The 20962-nt window shown below is 38.5% G+C and overlaps 1 protein-coding gene across 2 annotated transcripts in view; it reads left to right on the forward strand.

Moving 5' to 3' along the window:
- arhgef6 (Rac/Cdc42 guanine nucleotide exchange factor 6) overlaps positions 1-20962 on the forward strand; it is a 45002-nt gene that overhangs the window by 12920 nt on the left and 11120 nt on the right. For both annotated transcript variants that reach the window (XM_087798722.1, XM_087798723.1), the window contains exons 4-11: positions 4164-4279; positions 4341-4545; positions 8294-8346; positions 9664-9758; positions 9825-9920; positions 10905-11027; positions 11701-11839; positions 13423-13482. In XM_087798722.1, coding sequence (XP_087654848.1) covers positions 4164-4279; positions 4341-4545; positions 8294-8346; positions 9664-9758; positions 9825-9920; positions 10905-11027; positions 11701-11839; positions 13423-13482 — 887 coding nt within the window. The remainder of the gene's footprint in view (positions 1-4163; positions 4280-4340; positions 4546-8293; positions 8347-9663; positions 9759-9824; positions 9921-10904; positions 11028-11700; positions 11840-13422; positions 13483-20962) is intronic.

A 20962-nucleotide genomic window follows, 5' to 3' on the forward strand; every position in this document is an offset into this window, starting at 1 on the left:
ACACTCTGAGCGCCACACTTCACACACAGGTTCATCAGAACAACACACACTCTGAGCGCCGCCTTCACACACAGGTTCATCAGAACGATACACACTCTGAGCGCCACCTTCACACACAGGTTCATCAGAACGACACACACTCTGAGCGCCACACTTCACACACAGGTTCACCAGAACAACACACACTCTGAGCGCCACACTTCACACACAGGTTCACCAGAACAACACACACTCTGAGCGCCGCCTTCACACACAGGTTCATCAGAACGATACACACTCTGAGCGCCACCTTCACACACAGGTTCACCAGAACGACACACACTCTGAGCGCCACACTTCACACACAGGTTCACCAGAACAACACACACTCTGAGCGCCACACTTCACACACAGGTTCACCAGAACAACACACACTCTGAGCGCCGCCTTCACACACAGGTTCATCAGAACAACACACACTCTGAGCGCCACACTTCACACACAGGTTCACCAGAACGACACACACTCTGAGCGCCACACTTCACACACAGGTTCACCAGAACGACACACACTCTGAGCGCCACACTTCACACACAGGTTCACCAGAACAACACACAATCTGAGCGCCACACTTCACACACAGGTTCACCAGAACAACACACACTCTGAGCGCCACACTTCACACACAGGTTCATCAGAACGATACACACTCTGAGCGCCACCTTCACACACAGGTTCACCAGAACAACACACACTCTGAGCGCCACCTTCACACACAGGTTCATCAGAACAACACACACTCTGAGCGCCACACTTCACACACAGGTTCATCAGAACAACACACACTCTGAGCGCCACACTTCACACACAGGTTCATCAGAACAACACACACTCTGAGCGCCACCTTCACACACAGGTTCACCAGAACAACACACACTCTGAGCGCCGCCTTCACACACAGGTTCACCAGAACGACACACACTCTGAGCGCCGCCTTCACACACAGGTTCATCAGAACGATACACACTCTGAGCGCCGCCTTCACACACAGGTTCATCAGAACAACACACACTCTGAGCGCCACACTTCACACACAGGTTCATCAGAACGACACACACTCTGAGCGCCACCTTCACACACAGGTTCATCAGAACAACACACACTCTGAGCGCCACCTTCACACACAGGTTCACCAGAACAACACACACTCTGAGCGCCGCCTTCACACACAGGTTCATCAGAACAACACACACTCTGAGCGCCACACTTCACACACGGGTTCATCAGAACGACACACACTCTGAGCGCCACCTTCACACACAGGTTCATCAGAACAACACACACTCTGAGCGCCACACTTCACACACAGGTTCATCAGAACAACACACACTCTGAGCGCCGCATTCACACACAGGTTCATCAGAACAACACACACTCTGAGCGCCGCCTTCACACACAGGTTCATCAGAACAACACACACTCTGAGCGCCACACTTCACACACAGGTTCATCAGAACAACACACACTCTGAGCGCCACACTTTACACACAGGTTCATCAGAACAACACACAATCTGAGCGCCACACTTCACACACAGGTTCATCAGAACAACACACACTCTGAGCGCCACACTTTACACACAGGTTCATCAGAACAACACACACTCTGAGCGCCACACTTTACACACAGGTTCATCAGAACAACACACACTCTGAGCGCCACACTTCACACACAGGTTCATCAGAACAACACACACTCTGAGCGCCACACTTCACACACAGGTTCACCAGAACAACACACACACACCTGCTGACAACGAGACTAGTTTGAATAATGATAACGTGGTTTAAAACAAAATATTAACTTATTTAATCACAAATATGATGCTTTGTGTTATTATTTATTTATTGTTAAGTAACAACAATCTGTGACTGATTTTACCCACTAACTCATCGATGTACACTAACACAACTACTGGTTCCCTTGAAGTTTACTCAAACATTTAACCTGTAAACTAGTGAAAAGTCAATGAAACACATTTTCTTTACTGTTTTCATCTGAAGGTCGTGGATATAATGCCGACATTAAACCCCTGGTTTGCGTTGCTTTGAAAAAGGAAAGTAACAGTTACCGGTGCGGCTCAACGATTAATAGTATATGCGATATAATCACGATATTAAAAAATGCAGAGGTTGCGATTTTATTTACTGTTAATTTAATTTTCGAAACGTCAATATGAGTTACGAGTGAAGACACTTGAACCTGTTGATCAGAGACAGAAGCTCAAGAGCAGAAGAAACAAACTACAGTGTTTTCAACAACTTTACATCCTGACATCGTTCATTTGAATGCGTGCGTGTGTGTCTGTGTGCGTGTGCGTGCGTGTGTGTCTGTGTGCGTGTGCGTGTGCGTGTTTTTTGTGTGTGTGTGCTCATCAAAGTTATGCAATCAAACAATTCAAAGAGTGTAAATGATATTATTGTGTACGACGGGAACTTAAACACACGAGAAACGTAAGAAAAAGACTGACTTGTCTGATAGTTTGTTTGTTGTGAACTAAAATAGTTTATCTGTGAAATAAAATGTTGTGATTCATGATTTACTGGAATTTATTTAGGGATTAAATGACAGAATCCAAGATGTTGGTCTTTCTGTAACGTCTCAGTCTTACATGGATTTTAAATCCTCTTCCAGCAGCTGTTCAGGGACTTTGTTGTTTGTTTTTTGTCCATCGACCTGAAGCTTCTCCGTTTTTAAAACCTGCGTTTGGAATCCTCGTCTAAACGTTTGATCAATATGTCCATAAACTAAACATCAGTGTCTGCGGTTTCTTGTCAAAGAAGATCTTGAAGACGAACGTAGGATTCCAGAGACGTTTCTGTGCAGGCAACGACGTAAACACTCGTCTGATCCTCTCTTGAAGAACATCTGGCATCTTTTCGTCCTCAATCACGAGATTATCTCCACAACATTTGAGGATGAATCGACCGTAGATCAGAAGATAAATCATCTCTGTTTGTTCCACCAGTTATTATCACAGCTTATTTTGAAACGATAGAAACCTTCATTTCTGTTTAATTATTAGATTATTTTAAGAAACTCTTTCTTTCACATCAAATACTTGTATTTAATCCCTTTTTATTTTCACTATGAGGTCGAGTCTCGATGCTGAGTCGGCAATATCTTGATTTATTTTGACAATTCGTCGTCACTTTGACGACGCAACACATCTGACAAATGTTCAATGTTGTCGTGTCTATAAAAAAACTTTATCAATTTGTTGTAGATCAACGGAGTTAAGATTCTAACCTTCAAGATGAATAAGTAAAGAGTTGAAAAGACTTTTCTTGACTACATTTCTCTTCACTTTATGTGACTCATTTAATAAAAACCTATTCTAACACCGTCCTTACTTATGACCTCGGCTCCTTCAGAGGTTTCATTGATGCCATCTTTGTTCAGTGAAGATGCGATCGACATCATTTACTGTTACGAGGTGAAATATGCAACAGTGGGAAAGTTATAAATCGAGAGTTTTTACATAAAAATGTAATTTTATTTAAAGTACGATTCATTTGTGTAAAGTGTGATTGAAAGAGTGAGATTTGTGGAATAAATTAGTGAGAGAATCTGAATGATTAGCAGCTGATGAGTGAGATTTGAACGTATCCTTGGAAAGAAAAGACTAAAATGTATTTGACTCTGAAACATGCGTTTTATGACAAAATAAATAAATAATATATTTAATTTATATTTTACTTTACATTTGCACAAAATCTCAAAGTAAGTAAGTAAGTCATTTGTATTTATAAAAAGCTTTTCCAGACCAGGGTCACAAAGCACTTAAACAATCAAAACAATACTCAAAAAAATAAATACTTAAAAGATCAACTTAAGACAAACACAAGAGTCTCAGAGAATCAAGGAAAAGCTCAAATAAAAGTGTCTTGAGATGTTTCTCAAATTGCTTCAGTAGAAACAAGATTAAGAAGTTCAAAAACACGACAGTAAAAGACATTGAAATGAGCTTTAAAACTATAATAAAACGGTGGATTTTGGGACCTTTTTCAAAAGCATCCTCTGTCTGTGGAGCCTGAGCTGCTCAGAAGGTCATTCCACAGACAAATGATCGTGTTTTATAGAATCAACTCGAGTTTTAACGTCTCCATCTTCTCTGTCCGAAGACGCGGCTGCAGAGCGGTCATGTGGACAGTCCGGCGGCCTCTCGCCTAGTCAGTCGTCGTCCTCGCACGCGGCTCTCAAGACCAAAGGCTCCTTGAGACGCCTTTCCAAACCCGCGGTACGACCTTCTTCTCCCGACATGTTCCTCGGCTGAAGCATGAAAGTGTCTTCTCCGGCAGGACATGACGGAGAACGGCGGCGCCGGACAGGCCATGGTCCGAGCTCGCTTCAACTTCAACCAGAACAACGAGGACGAGCTGTCGTTCAACAAGGGCGACATGATCCTGGTGAGCCGGCAGGAGGAGGGCGGCTGGTGGGAGGGAACGCTGGGCGGCAGGACCGGATGGTTTCCCAGCAACTACGTCCGAGAGGTCAAAGCATCCGGTGAGTTCGGATCCTGTCGTTTGTTCAGATCACAGAACACACGTCGACATTAATGGATGAAGTCGTTCTTAGCGGTTAAAGCCACAAAACGTAAAAAGGAAAAGATTCTTTCTGTCGCCATCTGGTGTCAGACCAGTGTCACTGCAGCGTTTAAAAGATTCAAACTAACCCTGTGTCCGTCATGCAAGTGTATTAGTGCTGTCGGGACATTGAACTGTTACATTTAATTATTTTTTATTACTTTCTCACTAATGGAAGTTAACAATTTGTATATTGAAAGTTTGAATACGTATTTTATCGAATAATTGAAGTGGAAAATGAAATATTTTCTAATTGTTTTTTTTACTCATAGAGTTTATATTCCAGTTCCAATAATTCAAGAAAAATCTATTTTTTGTTTAAATTAAAATTAATAAAAAAGTGTCACCAGACCAAAGAGTAAGTAAGTAAGTACTGAGATACTCTTTAGAAAACTTTTAGTAAATCATGCGACTGATTGATCAAGAAGCACTTTTGCTATTGTCTGGAAAACTTGAAAATGTATCTTTGATCATTTGAATTAGAATCAAAACTCTATGTATATAAATATCCAAATTATTTAACTCAGTTATTTAGAAAAAAAAAATTAAATTTTTTTTAAAATTGAATTATACAAAAAATAATTTGATGTTTAAAAAGACATTTCAATAAAATAAAAAGATTCAACATTTAAAATGTTAAACCGTTCAATATTGTAATGGATTCTCTTCCATCGTCAGTTTCTTGTCTAATCTTCTCTCAGTTCTTCATATAAAACTCTCTCAGTCTCTCACAGTCCTGTCAAAATAAAAGCTTTGAGGAGTTTGACTGCACGAGTCACGAACGTTCAAAATGAAACTTTCATCACAGAAAATACAAAAAAATGTTACGTATTGTTGCTTTAATAATCACTATTTAACAATCACTATTTAATAATCACTATTTAATAATCACTATTTAATAATCACTAGATCTAGACTCTTGTTGTTGATCCGAGCTAAGATGTCGTCGATGTTAATATCGACTCAATAGTGATGAACAATATGCTGTTGATACTCATGTGAATGAAGTTTAATGTTGTTTACTTCACTCTTGTAGATAAACCATTGTTTACTTCACTCTCGTAGATAAACCGTTGTTTACTTCACTCTTGTAGATAAACCGTTGTTTACTTCACTCTCGTAGATAAACCGTTGTTTACTTCACTCTTGTAGATAAACTGTTGTTTACTTCACTCTTGTAGATAAACCGTTGTTTACTTCACTCTTGTAGATAAACCGTTGTTTACTTCACTCTTGTAGATAAACCGTTGTTTACTTCACTCTTGTAGATAAACCGTTGTTTACTTCACTCTTGTAGATAAACCGTTGTTTACTTCACTCTTGTAGATAAACCGTTGTTTACTTCACTCTCGTAGATAAACCGTTGTTTACTTCACTCTTGTAGATAAACCGTTGTTTACTTCACTCTTGTAGATAAACTGTTGTTTACTTCACTCTCGTAGATAAACCGTTGTTTACTTCACTCTTGTAGATAAACCGTTGTTTACTTCACTCTCGTAGATAAACCGTTGTTTACTTCACTCTCGTAGATAAACCGTTGTTTACTTCACTCTTGTAGATAAACCGTTGTTTACTTCACTCTCGTAGATAAACCGTTGTTTACTTCACTCTCGTAGATAAACCGTTGTTTACTTCACTCTTGTAGATAAACCGTTGTTTACTTCACTCTCGTAGATAAAACGTTGTTTACTTCACTCTCGTAGATAAACCGTTGTTTACTTCACTCTTGTAGATAAACCGTTGTTTACTTCACTCTCGTAGATAAACCATTGTTTACTTCACTCTTGTAGATAAACCGTTGTTTACTTCACTCTTGTAGATAAACCGTTGTTTACTTCACTCTCGTAGATAAACCGTTGTTTACTTCACTCTCGTAGATAAACCATTGTTTACTTCACTCTTGTAGATAAACCGTTGTTTACTTCACTCTTGTAGATAAACCATTGTTTACTTCACTCTTGTAGATAAACCGTTGTTTACTTCACTCTTGTAGATAAACCGTTGTTTACTTCACTCTCGTAGATAAACCATTGTTTACTTCACTCTTGTAGATAAACCGTTGTTTACTTCACTCTCGTAGATAAACCATTGTTTACTTCACTCTTGTAGATAAACCGTTGTTTACTTCACTCTTGTAGATAAACCGTTGTTTACTTCACTCTCGTAGATAAACCATTGTTTACTTCACTCTTGTAGATAAACCGTTGTTTACTTCACTCTTGTAGATAAACTGTTGTTTACTTCACTCTTGTAGATAAACCGTTGTTTACTTCACTCTCGTAGATAAACCATTGTTTACTTCACTCTTGTAGATAAACCGTTGTTTACTTCACTCTTGTAGATAAACCGTTGTTTACTTCACTCTCGTAGATAAACCATTGTTTACTTCACTCTTGTAGATAAACCGTTGTTTACTTCACTCTTGTAGATAAACTGTTGTTTACTTCACTCTTGTAGATAAACTGTTGTTTACTTCACTCTAGTAGATAAACTGTTGTTTACTTCACTCTTGTAGATAAACTGTTGTTTACTTCACTCTTGTAGATAAACTGTTGTTTACTTCACTCTTGTAGATAAACCGTTGTTTACTTCACTCTTGTAGATAAACCGTTGTTTACTTCACTCTTGTAGATAAACCATTGTTTACTTCACTCTTGTAGATAAACTGTTGTTTACTTCACTCTTGTAGATAAACTGTTGTTTACTTCACTCTTGTAGATAAACTGTTGTTTACTTCACTCTTGTAGATAAACTGTTGTTTACTTCACTCTTGTAGATAAACTGTTGTTTACTTCACTCTTGTAGATAAACCGTTGTTTACTTCACTCTTGTAGATAAACCGTTGTTTACTTCACTCTTGTAGATAAACCATTGTTTACTTCACTCTTGTAGATAAACTGTTGTTTACTTCACTCTTGTAGATAAACTGTTGTTTACTTCACTCTTGTAGATAAACTGTTGTTTACTTCACTCTTGTAGATAAACTGTTGTTTACTTCACTCTTGTAGATAAACTGTTGTTTACTTCACTCTTGTAGATAAACTGTTGTTTACTTCACTCTTGTAGATAAACCGTTGTTTACTTCACTCTTGTAGATAAACTGTTGTTTACTTCACTCTTGTAGATAAACTGTTGTTTACTTCACTCTTGTAGATAAACCGTTGTTTACTTCACTCTTGTAGATAAACTGTTGTTTACTTCACTCTTGTAGATAAACCGTTGTTTACTTCACTCTTAAACCATTGTTTACTTCACTCTTGTAGATAAACCGTTGTTTACTTCACTCTTGTAGATAAACCGTTGTTTACTTCACTCTTAAACCATTGTTTACTTCACTCTTGTAGATAAACCGTTGTTTACTTCACTCTTGTAGATAAACCATTGTTTACTTCACTCTTGTAGATAAACCATTGTTTACTTCACTCTTAAACCATTGTTTACTTCACTCTCGTAGATAAACCGTTGTTTACTTCACTCTTAAACCATTGTTTACTTCACTCTTGTAGATAAACCGTTGTTTACTTCACTCTTAAACCATTGTTTACTTCACTCTTGTAGATAAACCGTTGTTTACTTCACTCTTGTAGATAAACCATTGTTTACTTCACTCTTGTAGATAAACCATTGTTTACTTCACTCTTAAACCATTGTTTACTTCACTCTTGTAGATAAACCGTTGTCTCCTAAAGGAAACCAGTTGACCAAGAACTACTACAGCGTGGTGAGTGTTATGTTTTCGCTCCAGACGTCAACTTCTTCTTCTTCTTCTTCTTCTGGGGTTAGAAAGATGAGCTCAACGATGTCTAGAAGCTCCTGCAGCCTCTTGTACTCAGTAATCAAGTCAAGTGGTTTCATCATCAGCCGTTCACATCGTGACCTCCATCAAGGTCACTGTCATCCCTGCAGTTTAGAGAGAAGACGTTAATGATGATGATGTGAAGAAATAACACGATTATGGCAACAATGTTTTTATTAGTGTTTTTTTGTGGTGTTTTTGATTCAGTAAGAAATAGAATCAAATGAAGAATAATTTATTCAAGATTCTCACTTTTTAAATGTTTTAGTTTGTGTCAATGTTTGTTTGTTTTGAAATGATTGATTTTTAAACTGTGTTTCATGTCATCAGCGAATAGTTTCTGTTTCTCTGAGTCAGTTTTAACCTGAAATGATCCTCTTGGTGAAACCATCAAAACAATAATACATTAAACTCTTTATTTTAATCTCTAAAGTAATCAAGCAGGAAAAGTACAAATGCAAATACACACAATACAAATACTGAATTAAATTAAATGACGTCACTGAACTGTTGACTCTCACCGTGGAGGAATATTTAAGTTTAAATCATTCAAAATTAACCATATTTTAGACTCGGAGCAGATTATTTTATTTACACTAAAAGTAATAATGTGTCGTCAGTGACGTGAGAATATGATTGAATTGAACATTTCAAAGGTTGTTATTTAAGTGAAATGTTATTGTTAACATTCTTTAATATTTGAATTTGATCATTTATATATTTAAAAGTTGAATTTGTTGGTGAATTAATTAAATTAAAATAATATTAACATTTAAAACTTTTAAATATTCTAATTCCAATAATTATTAAGTTTTATTTTCTTAACACAATATTTCTTTAAACTGAGCTTTTTAAATCTTAAATAACAAATGTTGTTATTAAAGTGAAGCCATTGACTTTCTTCGTCGTCGTCACATGATCGTCTGTGCGTCGTGTGATTGGCTGAAAGTTTGATCGACTAACTCGGTGCTCTGTTGGTTTAGTCTGGTATTACACGATTATAGCAACATTTATACTGAATTTAAAGGTTATGAATTAAAAACATTGAGTTAAGAAAATGTTGAAATAAAAAATTGGTAAAAATAAATACAATGAATTAAAGGGTATTTAAATATTATACATTTTAAATTAATTTATTCAATGAAAAGTTTCTTCTTAAAAAACATTCCAATGAAAATATAAAAGTTTTAAAATGTTAACCATGATTGAATGGTGTTTAATGAAGGTCTTGTGATCCTTCAGGTGGTTCAGGACATCCTGGATCACGAGCGCGAGTTTGTCAAAGACTTACAAACCGTGCTCGGCTCTTACCTGCGCCCCCTTCAGGCCAGCGACAAGTATGACCGACGACACAACCAGAGGTTTCATTAGCTTCGGTGTTTTTAAATGTTATTTTTGTTCAGGCTCAGCTCGTCCGACAGCTCAGCTCTGTGTGGAAACCTGGAGGAGATTCTCACCTTCCAGCAGAACCTGTGTGTGTCTCTGGAGGAGAGTAACAAGTGAGTCGTTTTACTTTAGTTTCACCTGCAGCAACCTTTAAACTAAAGCTGCACCATATATCAAAAAAATATCGATATCGTGATATTGTCACGTGTGATATGCATCGAAAACATGTGATAATTTATCATTTTTTATTGTATAAATCAAACATTTCTTAAATACACACTTCGATCAATCAGTGTCACCTTCTGTAAAGTTGTCAATTTGTACTTCTATGTCTCGTTGTTGTTTACGTCTCCGTCCGTCTGTGAACTGTGCGGCTTGTTAGGCTCGGTTGCTATGACGACGCGCCTCAGTCTATCCAGTGAAGTAATACTTAACTTATGATCTAGTCAAACACTAGTGATCCGTATGCTAACGAGCTAAGTTGTTAGCGTCATTTATAAAGTGTTATGTGTGCGTCTTCACCGTATGCTAACAAGCTAAGTTGTAGCGTCATTTATAAAGTGTTATGTTTGCGTCTTCACCGTATGCTAACGAGCTAAGTTGTTAGCGTCATTTATAAAGTGTTATGTTTGCGTCTTCACCGTATGCTAACGAGCTAAGTTGTTAGCGTCATTTATAAAGTGTTATGTTTGCGTCTTCACCGTATGCTAACAAGCTAAGTTGTTAGCGTCATTTATAAAGTGTTATGTGTGCGTCTTCACCGTATGCTAACGAGCTAAGTTGTTAGCGTCATTAACAAAGTGTTATGTGTGCGTGTACAAGGATTTATTATTGATTTGGTGATATCACGACGCGCCGGCGGCTCCTCTCTGATGTCGCCCAGTTTGGCGGGAAACTGATGCAAGTCCCGCGAGACTGAGCGTTAAGAAAAAACATCGCATTAATATCGATAACGCAAATCAAGACACCGATATCGAATATCGCACTTATTTCCAATATACCGACTTTAAACCATGAGTTGGTCGATAGACTCTAATCACTGCTATCGATCAACACGTCTCAAGCTCTCGTTCTCCTCCCATCATGCTCTGCTTCAGAGTTCCAGAGAGTCAGCAGCGAGTGGCCGGATCTTACTTGACGGTGATGAGTCAGATCAAGACTCTGTACTTCACGTACTGCTCCAGTCACCCGTCAGCTGTTTGCATCCTCACCGACCACAGGTGAGACTGTAGTTTCTCTGTCCGCCACACGGGGTCAGGCTTCGCATCCAGAATCATGTTTGAATCTTAATGACATCAGTTCCACTCGTGATGAAGATGAAATTCACCTCGAATCCTCCTATTTAATCTAAATTAAAGAAGAAGAATATTACATCAATGGTTATGTTTTACGATCCTCAGTTTGTATTTTGTCATCAAACTAGCAACAACTTACTTTTATGTTAAGAAATATTGTTGCAGCTGAATTTGAATCCAAAAGTTTTTGTTAAAAGACTGAAATTAACCCTTTTGTGTTGCATTTAAGGCTGAAGGATTATTGAAAATAATATAATTGTGATTATTTTCCGAAATATTGCGATTATTTTTTCAATGTCCTCTTTTTTTATGCATGTTTTTAATCTAATACAATAAATGATTCACTTTACATTCAAATGTATTCCTCTTTGATTCTCAAGATAAAGTTATGAAGTATTTTTTATGTTAAAGGAAAACATACCTTAAAATAAAGAAGGTTTATTTAGTTCCTCTAATGACACAAACGGAACATTGTTTCGTTTCATAAAGTGTTTGTTCAGATCATTTCCACAAGAAACGTTGAAAAGGTTTTGTTGTTTTCCACCGACTGTATTGTTTCTGTGAAGACGTTAAACTGTCGTTGGTCTTCGTTCCTCAGCGAGGATCTGGACAAGTTCATGGAGAGCCAAGGAGCCACTTCTCCAGGGATCCTGACTCTGACCACCAGCCTCAGCAAACCCTTCATGAGGCTCGACAAGTATCCCACCCTGTTGCAGGAGCTGGAGCGACACGTGGAGGTGAAGATCGTTCATCGTTGATCAGTTGATCGTTGATCCATTGATCAGTCGATCGTTGATCGTTGATCGTTGATCCAGTGATCAGTCGATCGTTGATCGTTGATCGTTGATCGTTGATCGTTGATCGTTGATCGTTGATCCAGTGATCAGTCGATCGTTGATCGTTGATCGTTGATCCATTGATCAGTCGATCATTGATCGTTGATCGTTGATCAGTTGATCGTTGATCCATTGATCAGTCGATCGTTGATCGTTGATCGTTGATCCATTGATCAGTCGATCATTGATCGTTGATCGTTGATCAGTTGATCGTTGATCCATTGATCAGTCGATCGTTGATCGTTGATCGTTGATCGTTGATCCAGTGATCAGTCGATCGTTGATCGTTGATCGTTGATCGTTGATCGTTGATCGTTGATCGTTGATCGTTGATCCATTGATCAGTCGATCATTGATCGTTGATCAGTCGATCGTTGATCGTTGATCGTTGATCGTTGATCCATTGATCAGTCGATCATTGATCGTTGATCGTTGATCAGTTGATCGTTGATCCATTGATCAGTCGATCGTTGATCGTTGATCGTTGATCGTTGATCGTTGATCCATTGATCAGTCGATCATTGATCGTTGATCGTTGATCCATTGATCAGTCGATCGTTGATCATTGATCGTTGATCAGTTGATCAGTTGATTGTTGATCGTTGATCAGTTGATCAGTTGATTGTTGATCGTTGATCCATTGATCCATTGATCAGTCGATCATTGATCAGTCGATCATTGATCGTTGATCGTTGATCCATTGATCAGTCGATCGTTGATCATTGATCGTTGATCAGTTGATCGTTGATCATTGATCGTTGATCATTGATCGTTGATCGTTGATCAGTCGATCGTCGATCAATCACCATCATTGAATCTTCTGAAATATCTCGTCATATTAATGTCAATACTTTCTAGATTTCCCATAAATAATATGAAGAAACCAAACTCTTTTAAAGTATAACATAAATAAATATTTGTATAACAGAAACTCTTACATTTATAATAACAAACAAAAAACAAATTTCCCGAATTTTTAAACAATTTTTAAACAATTTCCCGAGGGATCAATAAAGTTCTACCTAACATAATGTAAATATTCAAAACTCTTTTAAATCTATCATCAAATATAACGTCAATACCTCAAACTATTGCATTTGTAAATAAAAATAACGTAATTAACAAAAACTCTAACTGTAAACGTATGTTTAGTTAAAAAAAAGTTAAAAAGTTAAAAAAGTTAAAAGAAACCATTAGGGAATAAATTTAAAAGATGTTTTTCTACATTGACTCACAGAAGAAACTTGTTTAAACCAAATCTTTGTTAGTGATCAGAAGATTGAATCTGGTTATGGAATTATTCTGTAAGATGATAAAAATGAAGTGAGATACAAATATATTACCGTATGTTTTTATTAGGACAGTTATCGTTTGTTCACTTTCCATTCTTTGATATTTTACTTGTTTATATTTTATTTAACATTTTTAATAATGTTTGTAGTTTCTTATAATTATTAACGGTTGTTTTTGTTTGTTTGTTTCAGGAACAACATCCAGACTTTGCTGATATTATCAGAGCGACGGCTGCGTTCAGGAGTTTAGTGGTGAGTTCACTGACATCAGTGGTGCGTTCACTGACATCAGTGGTGCGTTCACTGACATCAGTGGTGCGTTCACTGACATCAGTGGTGCGTTCAGGAGTTTAGTGGTGAGTTCACTGACATCAGTGGTGAGTTCACTGACATCAGTGGTGCGTTCACTGACATCAGTGGTGCGTTCAGGAGTTTAGTGGTGAGTTCACTGACATCAGTGGTGCGTTCACTGACATCAGTGGTGCGTTCAGGAGTTTAGTGGTGAGTTCACTGACATCAGTGGTGCGTTCAGGAGTTTAGTGGTGAGTTCACTGACATCAGTGGTGCGTTCACTGACATCAGTGGTGCGTTCACTGACATCAGTGGTGCGTTCAGGAGTTTAGTGGTGAGTTCACTGACATCAGTGGTGCGTTCACTGACATCAGTGGTGCGTTCACTGACATCAGTGGTGCGTTCACTGACATCAGTGGTGAGTTCACTGACATCAGTGGTGCGTTCACTGACATCAGTGGTGCGTTCACTGACATCAGTGGTGCGTTCACTGACATCAGTGGTGCGTTCACTGACATCAGTGGTGCGTTCACTGACATCAGTGGTGAGTTCACTGACATCAGTGGTGCGTTCAGGAGTTTAGTGGTGAGTTCACTGACATCAGTGGTGCGTTCACTGACATCAGTGGTGCGTTCACTGACATCAGTGGTGCGTTCAGGAGTTTAGTGGTGAGTTCACTGACATCAGTGGTGCGTTCACTGACATCAGTGGTGCGTTCACTGACATCAGTGGTGCGTTCAGGAGTTTAGTGGTGAGTTCACTGACATCAGTGGTTAGTTCACTGACATCAGTGGTGGTGAGTTCACTGACATCAGTGGTTAGTTCACTGACATCAGTGGTTAGTTCACTGACATCAGTGGTGGTGAGTTCACTGACATCAGTGGTTAGTTCACTGACATCAGTGGTGGTGAGTTCACTGACATCAGTGGTTAGTTCACTGACATCAGTGGTTAGTTCACTGACATCAGTGGTGGTGAGTTCACTGACATCAGTGGTTAGTTCACTGACATCAGTGGTTAGTTCACTGACATCAGTGGTGGTGAGTTCACTGACATCAGTGGTGGTGAGTTCACTGACATCAGTGGTGGTGAGTTCACTGACATCAGTGGTGAGTTCACTGACATCAGTGGTGGTGAGTTCACTGACATCAGTGGTGCGTTCACTGACATCAGTGGTGCGTTCACTGACATCAGTGGTGAGTTCACTGACATCAGTGGTGAGTTCACTGACATCAGTGGTGAGTTCACTGTTATCAGTGGTGCGTTCACTGACATCAGTGGTGAGTTCACTGACATCAGTGGTGAGTTCACTGACATCAGTGGTGCGTTCACTGACATCAGTGGTGAGTTCACTGACATCAGTGGTGAGTTCACTGACATCAGTGGTGCGTTCACTGACATCAGTGGTGCGTTCACTGACATCAGTGGTGAGTTCACTGACATCAGTGGTGGTGAGTTCACTGACATCAGTGGTGCGTTCACTGACATCAGTGGTGCGTTCACTGACATCAGTGGTGAGTTCACTGACATCAGTGGTGAGTTCACTGACATCAGTGGTGAGTTCACTGTTATCAGTGGTGCGTTCACTGACATCAGTGGTGAGTTCACTGACATCAGTGGTGAGTTCACTGACATCAGTGGTGCGTTCACTGACATCAGTGGTGAGTTCACTGACATCAGTGGTGAGTTCACTGACATCAGTGGTGAGTTCACTGACATCAGTGGTGCGTTCACTGACATCAGTGGTGCGTTCACTGACATCAGTGGTGCGTTCACTGACATCAGTGGTGAGTTCACTGACATCAGTGGTGAGTTCACTGACATCAGTGGTGAGTTCACTGACATCAGTGGTGCATTCACTGACATCAGTGGTGCGTTCACTGACATCAGTGGTGAGTTCACTGACATGATTTTCACTGACCTGATTTAGTGGTGAGTTCACTGACATGATTTAGTGGTGAGTTCACTGACATGATTTAGTGGTGAGTTCACTGACATGATTTACACTGACATGATTCAGTGGTGAGTTCACTGACATGATTTAGTGGTGCGTTCACTGACATGATTTACACTGACATGATTCAGTGGTGAGTTCACTGACATGATTTAGTGGTGAGTTCACTGACATGATTCAGTGGTGCGTTCACTGACATGATTCAGTGGTGCGTTCACTGACATGATTTAGTGGTGAGTTCACTGACATGATTCAGTGGTGCGTTCACTGACATGATTCAGTGGTGCGTTCACTGACATGATTCAGTGGTGAGTTCACTGACATGATTCAGTGGTGCGTTCACTGACATGATTCAGTGGTGCGTTCACTGACATGATTCAGTGGTGCGTTCACTGACATGATTCAGTGGTGAGTTCACTGACATGATTTAGTGGTGCGTTCACTGACATGATTTACACTGACATGATTCAGTGGTGAGTTCACTGACATGATTTAGTGGTGAGTTCACTGACATGATTCAGTGGTGCGTTCACTGACATGATTCAGTGGTGCGTTCACTGACATGATTCAGTGGTGAGTTCACTGACATGATTCAGTGGTGCGTTCACTGACATGATTCAGTGGTGCGTTCACTGACATGATTCAGTGGTGAGTTCACTGACATGATTCAGTGGTGCGTTCACTGACATGATTCAGTGGTGCGTTCACTGACATGATTCAGTGGTGCGTTCACTGACATGATTCAGTGGTGAGTTCACTGACATGATTCAGTGGTGCGTTCACTGACATGATTCAGTGGTGCGTTCACTGACATGATTCAGTGGTGCGTTCACTGACATGATTCAGTGGTGCGTTCACTGACATGATTCAGTGGTGCGTTCACTGACATGATTTAGTGGTGAGTTCACTGACATGATTCAGTGGTGAGTTCACTGACATGATTCAGTGGTGCGTTCACTGACATGATTCAGTGGTGCGTTCACTGACATGATTCAGTGGTGCGTTCACTGACAGGAAGAGGATTCTCTCTCCGAAGCGAAGAAAACGACATGAATATCAAAGTCTTTGTTCATCAGATTCTTTCAAACTGTGTTTTTTCTTCTTTGACTCACGAATGGATTGAAGTTGAAACATATCTTGTGGTCGAAAGTCACACGCACACGCGTGTAGATCTGGAGCTGGTTTAACATGTCGTTCCTACAGTAGGCGTCGTTTCCACGAGAACAGATGAGTCGACACGAGCGACTCTTGATGCCAACATGTCTCGAGTGGAAACTTCAAACCACAGAGTCTGCTGTGGAAAAATGATTTGACTTGATGATGAGATGTTTGAGGTTTTGAACCTGAAGAAAGATTTTTACATGAAATAAGATAAACCTGCGACTCTTTCATGAACATGTTCACGTTTACGTACATGTTCACGTACATGTTCATGAACATGTACGTGAACATGTACGTAAACGTGAACATGTTTACGTACATGTTCACTTACATGTTCTAATACATGTTCACGTACATGTTCACTTACATGTTCACGTACATGTTCTAATACATGTTCACGTACATGTTCACTTACATGTTCACGTACATGTTCTAATACATGTTCACGTACATGTTCACTTACATGTTCACGTACATGTTCTAATACATGTTCACGTACATGTTCACTTACATGTTCACGTACATGTTCACGTACATGTTCACTTACATGTTCACGTACATGTTCACGTACATGTTCTAATACATGTTCACGTACATGTTCACTTACATGTTCACGTACATTCTTCTAATACATGTTCAAGTACATGTTCACTTACATGTTCACGTACATGTTCTAATACATGTTCACGTACATGTTCACTTACATGTTCACGTACATTCTTCTAATACATGTTCACGTACATGTTCTAATACATGTTCACGTACATGTTCACTTACATGTTCACGTACATGTTCTAATACATGTTCACGTACATGTTCACTTACATGTTCACGTACATGTTCTAATACATGTTCACGTACATGTTCACTTACATGTTCACGTACATGTTCTAATACATGTTCACGTACATGTTCTAATACATATTCACTTACATGTTCACGTACATGTTCTAATACATGTTCACGTACATGTTCACTTACATGTTCACGTACATGTTCTAATACATGTTCACGTACATGTTCACTTACATGTTCACGTACATGTTCTAATACATGTTCACGTACATGTTCACTTACATGTTCACGTACATGTTCACGTACATGTTCACTTACATGTTCACGTACATGTTCACGTACATGTTCTAATACATGTTCACGTACATGTTCACTTACATGTTCACGTACATTCTTCTAATACATGTTCAAGTACATGTTCACTTACATGTTCACGTACATGTTCTAATACATGTTCACGTACATGTTCACTTACATGTTCACGTACATTCTTCTAATACATGTTCACGTACATGTTCTAATACATGTTCACGTACATGTTCACTTACATGTTCACGTACATGTTCTAATACATGTTCACGTACATGTTCACTTACATGTTCACGTACATGTTCTAATACATGTTCACGTACATGTTCACTTACATGTTCACGTACATGTTCTAATACATGTTCACGTACATGTTCTAATACATATTCACTTACATGTTCTAATACATGTTCTAATACATGTTCACGTACATGTTCACGTACATGTAAGTGAACATGTACGTGAACATGTTTACGTACATGTTCACGTACATGTTTACGTACATGTTCACGTACATGTTCTAATACATGTTCACTTACATGTTCTAATACATGTTCACGTACATGTTCACTTACATGTTCACGTACATGTTCTAATACATGTTCTAATACATGTTCTAATACATATTCACTTACATGTTCACGTACATGTTCTAATACATGTTCACGTACATGTTCTAATACATGTTCACGTACATGTTCTAATACATGTTCAAGTACATGTTCTAATACATGTTCACGTACATGTTCTAATACATGTTCACGTACATGTTCTAATACATGTTCACGTACATGTTCTAATACATGTTCTAATACATGTTCACGTACATGTTCTAATACATGTTCACGTACATGTTCACGTACATGTTCTAATACATGTTCACTTACATGTTCACGTACATGTTCTAATACATGTTCACGTACATGTTCACGTACATGTCCACGTACATGTCCACGTACATGTTCACGTACATGTTCACGTACATGTTCACGTACATGTTCACTTACATGTTCACTTACATGTTCACGTACATGTTCTAATACATGTTCACGTACATCTTCACGTACATGTTTACGTACATGTTCACGTACATGTTTACGTACATGTTCTAATACATGTTCACGTACATGTTCACGTACATGTTCACGTACATGTTCACGTACATGTTTACGTACATGTTCACGTACATGTTCTAATACATGTACGTGAAGATGTACGTGAACATGTATTAGAACATGTTCACGTACATGTTTACGTACATGTTCTAATACATGTTCACGTACATGTTCACGTACATGTTCACGTACATGTTTAAGTACATGTTCACTTACATGTTCACGTACATGTTCACGTACATGTTCTAATACATGTTCACGTACATGTTCACGTACATGTTCTAATACATGTTCACGTACATGTTCACGTACATGTTCACGTACATGTTCACGTACATGTTCTAATACATGTTCACGTACATGTTCTAATACATATTCACTTACATGTTCACGTACATGTTCTAATACATGTTCACGTACATGTTCACGTACATGTAAGTGAACATGTACGTGAACATGTACGTGAACATGTTTACGTACATGTTCACGTACATGTTTACGTACATGTTCACGTACATGTTCTAATACATGTTCACTTACATGTTCTAATACATGTTCACGTACATGTTCTAATACATATTCACTTACATGTTCACGTACATGTTCTAATACATATTCACTTACATGTTCACGTACATGTTCTAATACATATTCACTTACATATTCACTTACATGTTCACGTACATGTTCTAATACATGTTCACTTACATGTTCTAATACATGTTCACGTACATGTTCTAATACATATTCACTTACATGTTCACGTACATGTTCTAATACATATTCACTTACATATTCACTTACATGTTCACGTACATGTTCTAATACATGTTCACGTACATGTTCTAATACATGTTCAAGTACATGTTCTAATACATGTTCACGTACATGTTCTAATACATGTTCTAATACATGTTCACGTACATGTTCACGTACATGTTCACGTACATGTTCACTTGCATGTTCTAATACATGTTCTAATACATGTTCACGTACATGTTCACGTACATGTTCACGTACATGTTCACGTACATGTTCACGTACATGTTCACTTACATGTTCACTTACATGTTCACGTACATGTTCTAATACATGTTCAAGTACATGTTCTAATACATGTTCAAATACATGTTCTAATACATGTTCACGTACATGTTCACGTACATGTTTAAGTACATGTTCACTTACATGTTCACGTACATGTTCACGTACATGTTCTAATACATGTTCACGTACATGTTCTAATACATGTTCACGTACATGTTCACGTACATGTTCACGTACATGTTCACGTACATGTTCACGTACATGTTCTAATACATGTTCAAGTACATGTTCAAGTACATGTTCTAATACATGTTCTAATACGTACACGTCACGTACATGTTCACGTACATGTTCACGTACATGTTCACGTACATGTTCTAATACATGTTCACGTACATGTTCACGTACATGTTCACGTACATGTTTACGTACATGTTCAAGTACATGTTCTAATACATGTTCACATACATCTTCACGTACATGTTTACGTACATGTTCACGTACATGTTTACGTACATGTTCTAATACATGTTCAAGTACATGTTCTAATACATGTTCACATACATCTTCACGTACATGTTCACGTACATGTTCACGTACATGTTCACGTACATGTTCACGTACATGTTCTAATACATGTTCAAGTACATGTTCAAGTACATGTTCTAATACATGTTCTAATACGTACACGTCACGTACATGTTCACGTACATGTTCACGTACATGTTCACGTACATGTTCTAATACATGTTCACGTACATGTTCACGTACATGTTCACGTACATGTTTACGTACATGTTCAAGTACATGTTCTAATACATGTTCACATACATCTTCACGTACATGTTTACGTACATGTTCACGTACATGTTTACGTACATGTTCTAATACATGTTCAAGTACATGTTCTAATACATGTTCACATACATCTTCACGTACATGTTTACGTACATGTTCACGTACATGTTTACGTACATGTTCTAATACATGTTCAAGTACATGTTCTAATACATGTTCACATACATGTTTACGTACATGTTCACGTACATGTTCACGTACAT

This window comes from Callionymus lyra, chromosome 9, assembly GCF_982586985.1.
Source record: "Callionymus lyra chromosome 9, fCalLyr1.hap1.1, whole genome shotgun sequence".
Classification (NCBI taxonomy): Eukaryota; Metazoa; Chordata; class Actinopteri; order Syngnathiformes; family Callionymidae; genus Callionymus; species Callionymus lyra.